General features: G+C 38.4%; 1 protein-coding gene across 1 annotated transcript in view; it reads right to left on the reverse strand.

Moving 5' to 3' along the window:
* Positions 1-432: 432 nt before the first annotated feature.
* LOC149128986 (protein mono-ADP-ribosyltransferase PARP15-like) overlaps positions 433-7,010 on the reverse strand; it is a 12,998-nt gene continuing 6,420 nt past the window's right edge. The window contains exons 1-3 of the mRNA XM_089346859.1: positions 6,215-7,010; positions 5,651-5,828; positions 433-3,655 (exon numbers count right to left, since the gene is read on the reverse strand). The exon at positions 6,215-7,010 is cut by the window's right edge and continues 6,420 nt beyond it. Of these exons, the coding sequence (XP_089202985.1) occupies positions 3,393-3,655; positions 5,651-5,828; positions 6,215-6,322 (549 nt within the window). The 5' untranslated portion in view covers positions 6,323-7,010 and the 3' untranslated portion in view covers positions 433-3,392. The remainder of the gene's footprint in view (positions 3,656-5,650; positions 5,829-6,214) is intronic.

The raw sequence follows: 7,010 nt of genomic DNA on the forward strand, positions 1-7,010 counted from the left end.
TGTATGTATTGTACTTTCCAACATGGAAGCTGTACTGGTTTTGCAAAATGATGCTTTGAGAATTAACCTACATTTCCCATGATATTACTTGAGAATTCCAAGAAAGATGGTTAAAGTAATGGCAACAGTGTTGTGTATCCCAATAATACCCAGCATTATACCACCAGGAGGTTGGCCATTGTCTGGTGATTTCACTCAAAAATGCTAAGTAGCAATACTCCACAGGTTTTCCCACCAATTTTCTCTGATAGCAGGCATTTAATATGTACCAGTTGGGCTCTCCCTGATCATATAGATGGGGATTTGGAAAGTGTAAAGGAATTTTTTTCTTCTGAGAATCACATTTCCAAAATCAGCAGACAGCTTCTTCCCAGTCTCAAAACTGGTTTATACTTTTTTTTTTAAATATAATACAAAATAACAAAACTGTGACTGGATTTGAACTTGCAGCCTTTATTTTATTTTAAGCAATAATTACATCTAATGTAACAAAAAAGGAAAAGGTCAAAATATATTCAATTGTTTTAGTGTCAAAAATCTGAATAATTTTCCTGTTACAAATTTGAATAGTTTTAGTGTTACAAATTCAAATATTGTTATTGTTACAAATTTGAATTGTTTTAATGTTACAAATTTGAATTGTTTTAGTGTTACAAATTTGGATTGTTTTAGTGTTACAAATTCAAATATTGTTATTGTTACAAATTTGAATTGTTTTAATGTTACAAATTTGAATAGTTTTAGTGTTACAAATTCAAATATTGTTATTGTTACAAATTTGAATTGTTTTAGTGTTACAAATTTGGATTGTTTTAGTGTTACAAATTTGAATAGTTTTAGTGTTACAAATTCAAATATTGTTATTGTTACAAATTTGAATTGTCTTAATGTTACAAATTTGAATAGTTTTAGTGTTACAAATTTGAATTGATTTAGTGTTACAAATTCAAATATTGTTATTGTTACAAATTTGAATTTTTTTAATGTTACAAATTTGAATAGTTTTAGTGTTACAAATTCAAATATTGTTATTGTTACAAATTTGAATAGTTTTGTTACAGATTTGAATTGTTTTAGTGTTACAAATTTGAATAGTGGTGGTGATACAAGTTTTAATAATTTTAGTGTTACAAATCCTAATATTGGCTTGGTGCATAATTATTGCAGCTTTTTTCAACAAATTTTATTCAACAAAAACAATGACAATATTTAACAAAAATATCTTTAAGTGATGGTCTGACCTGCCAAGCAAATGGGAAGCAGTAATTGAAGTAGATGGTGAATATGCTCCAGAACAATCATTGAAAGATGTTTTTGTTACATGTTGTTATTGTTCACATTGAATAGAAAATTTGTTGAAAAAAAAAAAAACGCAATAATTATACACCAATCCAATAGTTTTAATGTTACAAATGTGAATAATTTTCCTGTTACAAATCTGAATACTTTTAATGTTACAAATCTGAATAGTTTTACTGTTACAAACTTGAATAGTTTTAGTGTTACAAATTTGAATAGGCGCAGGACTGGCTGTGTGGTAAATAGCTTGCTTACCAACCACGTGATTCTACTATAGCCTCGGGCTGAACAGAGCCTTGTGAGTGGGCTTGGTAGATGGAAACTGAAAGAAGCCCATCACACACATATATATATATATATATATATATATATATATATATGGGGGGGGGGGGGGTAGAATTCACAAAAAAAAAATAAAAGACAGGTGGTGTAGAAAACAAACAGATGTATTAGTATAACGCTCAGGAAGTGAAACAATTTTTAACGTTTTGAGCTTACGCTCTTCCACAGAAAGGAACAAGGATAGAAAAAAGAGAATGTGTAGTGGCTAGTGATCTATCATGGAGAATGCCAGACAGAAGGGTCACACAGGGGAGCTAAGAAGAAGGGGAAATAATAAAGTAGCAGTGATCCCAAAACGAAGGTGCACGTGTGTGTAAGAGAGTTCGTATGTGTGTGTGAAAGAGGGCTGGTGATCTTGACGTGTGCGTGTGTGTATGTGTAGGTGTGAAAATGTGAGATGGGAATTGGTGACTGCTGGTGTGTGCGTGGTGGTGTGTTGTGATGTGATGTGTTATGGTGTGGTGGTGTGTGGCGTGGTGTGATGGTGTTGGGAGGTGGGGAAAGCATGGGTGGGGTGGAGTGGGGTTAGAGGTGGGGTATGTGGGAGTGAGTGTAAGGGATGGGATGGGGCGGGATGGGAAGGATAGGGAAGGTGGGGTTGGAATGTGTAGGGGTGGGGGTAGGCTTACGAGGGAGAGTTGACGATGAAGGGTGAAGGAGAAGGTTGGTATGAGAGAGAAGAGAGAAAGAGATTAGGGGTGAAGAGAAGTAGGAGTCGGAGCAAGAGAGGAGAGGTCGTTGGGAGGAAGTAGGTATGAGGGGGAGAGAGGCAAGGGGAGGAAGTTAGATGAAGAGGAGTGTTGAGCCCATGTGGTGCAAAGGAGTGAAGAGAGAAGATTAATCCCTGTTCACGGCGCAAACAGGGACAGGTGTTGCAAAGTGTGACCAGTAGAGCGGAGATGGTGTGAGACTGAGGTGTCATTGCTGAGGCGGGTGTCTCGGAGGTGTTCCGTGAACCAGTCAGCCAAGCAGCGTCCTGTTTGCCTGATGTATAGAGAAGGGCAGAGAGAGCAGGAAAGGCAGTAGATGATATTGGTAGAAGTGCAGGTGAAGGAGTCAGTGATGTGATAGGGTTGATGATGGGTGCCGGTGAGGAGGATGGTGTGGGAGAGGTAAGGGCAAGTGCGGGAGCAGGGGAACAAGCCAGGTTGGGAGGCTGGGTTGTGGAAGAAGCTGTGGACCAAGAGGTCTCATAGGTTGTGGGCTCCTTTGAAGGAGGGGAGGGGTCGGTTAGGGAAGATGTGTGAAGTGGAGGGGTGGGACTGGAGTCACTGGAAAGCTCGGAGAATGGTGCATTGGAGAGGTAGGGTGGTAGGCGAGGGGAAAAGAGAGGCGATAGACGGCAAGGTGGGTTCGAGGGAAGAGAGCAGATGCACGGTCCATAGAATGTGCTCTGGCAAGGGCGGTGTGGACAGTGGTCAAGAGATATCCCCATAGGATGAAGTGGTGAGCCATGAGTTGAGACTGAGTCTCAAAGTCATGGTCGTCACTACAGAGCCTGCGTAGATAGAGGAATTGAGAATAGGGGATGGAGAGCTTGGTGTGTTTAAGGTGGGAGGAGGAGTAGTTGAGGTGTGAAACAAGTAAAAGAATAAAAGAAGAGAATAATCTAAATAGTCTTAATGCTACAAATTGAAATATTGTTAGCGTCATAACTTTGAATAGGGTTAGTTTTAATAGTTTTAGTGTTACAAATGGGAATAGTTTTGGAATTACAAATCTCAACTCAAAGTGTTACAAAAGTCTTAATTTCAATCAGAGAATGTAATCAAATAATGAGGATATGCCTGAGAGTCATCAAAAGTAATATAAAATCTGGGGCTGTAAGTATCATCAACAGCAGAATTGTAAGAATCCTGTAAAACTTTTAATCCATAAAATCCTTGCATCACTTTTCCCACAAGGACACTGCATTTGTATATTTTCTTTATTCTGTGATTGTCAGGAGTAGAATAGGTATCACTTGCAGAATATTGGATGCCTTTGGCAAAATAAACACCTTCACCATATCTATCTAAGAACAGAACGAAAAAAGAAATATATTTGGAGCATTTTGGAAATTCCTTGATAAAGGTATAATATAAACATGACATTGTAAAAGATTATTTGTTTCACGATATTGAGATTATATAGATTTTATCACCATTCTAAGTAATTTGACATCAAGAAGATGTCACTGACCCACAACACCACTCTCTTTTGAAAATACAAGGTTTGCATTTAGGGTTCAAACTTGCTCACTTCTCATGAACATGGTAATGCTCACGAAGGCATCTTTATGAAAAGCATGATGCAGGGTCAAAACGTTGACTCTTTGGGTATAAAAGGCACCGAAATTCTCCAGCCTGTCATTCATTTCCCGAATGCAGCAAGCATACCAAGACTGACATGAAATCAGAGGGAGCAAGCCATCAGACGTCTCCATACTGGTCAACGTCCATGGGTCATTGCTAATGGCTTGAACTGCAGCATTTGGACAATTGAATGGCTGAGGGAATGAGACAATGCCACAAACAACATGGATAATCATCCACACAGTGGCTGACCAAGGGTTACAACAACACGTCATGGTTGTCATCAGCACCGACAGCACTGATTCTGGAGGGCAATGGAATCAGCTCGGCAGAGCATAGGCACTCACCACAGACCCATTTGTGCTGAGATCTCTCTCAATCTGTCTCGCCAATGTCCAGCTAGGGGCCACATCCACACAGATCATTATTGATGGGCACATCTGCAGTGAGCTCAAAAACGTCAGAACTGGCAACATCAGAAATGGAGGACTGTAGTCTTGTCTGACAAAAGTCGATATTGCATTTCTCTGGAAGAAGGCAGAGCTGGCATTTGGAGAAGAAGGGGTGAACGTCATGCCAATGGCTGTATGGTGGGGAGATACTCATGGGGAAGACAGAGCATCATGGCATGGGGCAAGATTGCACTCAACCAGAAGCCTGAACAGGGGGGTCTACCGAAACACTGGTAAAGGCCGAGGAAAGGGAGTAACTGCTGCTTGCTATATTGACCAAATTTTGAGGCCTCACATTGTGCCATACTTTACCTTTCATTGGAATTACATGTTCCGACACCGCAATGCCTGTGACCATACTGCCAGGTTGACAACAGACTTCCTCCAACAACATCAACATCCAGACACTGCCTTAAGTCCAGACTCCAACCCTACAGAGCAACTGTGGGATGAAATCCCAAAGAAGGCTAAATGACATCCGTCCAAGACCGAAAACTCAGAGACAACTCACTTCAAGTTTTAACAGAGTGTCAGCTTCTATCCCCATGGCCTTCATCAATCGTTTGGTGCATTCAATGTACAGAAGATGCCTGGCAGTAATCAACACTAATAGTGGTCACACGAGATATTGAGCTTATCCCTTTTGAATCCAGGACATTCTGTCATCACATGACACCATTTCAGGAAATGATGTTTTATCATTGGGAAAGCCTGTCCCTTGCTAATATTTACCATTGAACTTGTTTGGATGGCATTTTGCAGAGATTAAATATTTCAATGAGATTTAATAACACTGTATCGATTATCTCTGCATATCTATAATTGACAAACTCAGAATGGTGATTGCTAGGCCTGGTGTTCCCTTGTTGATATTTCTGTCCAGTCCTGCAGACCCTCCACTATATCTAGTCCTTCTTCCCCATAGCATTACCCCTCTGGAATTCCACCCCTTCTAATATCTTTCTTGCAATATTTTCATTTACAAAGGTTCAAGAGGAACATTAATGGATGGGGACAGACCCTTCCTCCCAAATCCAGCAAGGAAAACAAATGAAAGTGTTGATTCCACAATAATAAAATACACCTGGTTTACTCTAGAGTAGAAGATGTTAGGAAGGGTACCTGGCAGTAGAAACGATGCCAAACATGGAATGTGTAAGCAACATTACGTCCTCTGTCCTCCCTGTGTGAGAAAGGACCAATGTGGACAGTGACAGTCTGTCCAACTCAGGCCAATATGGAGGGTGGGTGGATGATACTTACCATTTTCATGACAATATTTATAGTTGAATCCATATTTATTTATTCCATTAACAGATCCTGCAGCAGTACCATGCCAAAGGCCATCAACTTCATTTGTAATGTATGGATTTTCTGCCTCAAATTGTTTTTTCAGTGCTTGGTATCTCTGGTATAATGGTTTATTTTGAATTCTCTCAATCTGTAGAAAAGGAAATACATTTATGAAAAGACAATCGATTCACTTCTTTGACAAGGAAATAATGTTTATGGTGAAAAACCCTAACCCTATCTGTTTTTTGTTTTTTTTATTTGATACAAATTTTGATTCAACTGTAAATTTTGGTAAGGCACAATAGTTTAGCTGCAAAATGGTGTTGCATTTACAATTCAATGCAAGAAGTTAAAGCAGAGGAATTTTTGTTGAGCAAAGATTTCTTGTGAATATCCAAAAACACATAAGACCATCCTAAAATAGGTTCATGCAATGAGATTTAAATCTTTTATACAAACAAAATGTCCCTTAATATTTTAGTTTAAAGAATAAACCATCAAATATTGTTTATAAGTAGAAGTAAAAATACAAACACTGATTATATGAGATAAAGAAGACATCATCCTGAAATTTCTCTCAACGTCATCATATTCTGGTCCATGTGTTAATGGAACAATTTTCATTAATTCCTTGTCTTTCATTGATGACCATGTAACAGGGAATGGTTCTAGAGTCCAAACTGAAATCAAATATTTCAGAACAAATATAAAAATATGAATCTTTTTTCAGTTGAAAGTTTATAAAAAACAGGAATATTTTGACAAAATATATATATATATATGTTAGAAAAAATAATAAGGTACTCAGATATCTGGATGGTTGTACATTTACAGATTTTTATTAATATGTCACATGTTTTTATAAATTAGCGCTTCTATCTATTCTTGTAGATTCTCCAGATTTAATTTTTCTTCAGAGGATTTGTCTCAAGAAAAAGTGGAAACGCTACCTCGATGACTGTTTCGTCTTTTGGAACAGATCAGAAGATCTACGAACATTCCACAACATCCTCAACACACTGCACCCATCTATCCACTTCACGATAGATACCAACTACAATGAACTCCCCTTCCTGGACATCAACATCAATATACACAACTCCATCGTTACAACAGACATCTACAACAAAAAATCCGACACACACCAATATTTAAATTTCTACTCCTGCCACCCATCCCACATAAAAAGAAACATTCCATATAGTATGGCAAGACGCATATGCAGCATAGTGACTGACTCACAGACACGCCACATAAGACTAGAGGAACTTAAAAACTTCCTACTAGAACAAAAATACCCACTCACCTTAATAGAAAACGGAATCGCAAG

The sequence above is a fragment of the Octopus bimaculoides genome, unplaced genomic scaffold, assembly GCF_046866305.1.
Source record: "Octopus bimaculoides isolate indiv1 unplaced genomic scaffold, ASM4686630v1 contig246, whole genome shotgun sequence".
NCBI lineage: Eukaryota > Metazoa > Mollusca > Cephalopoda > Octopoda > Octopodidae > Octopus > Octopus bimaculoides.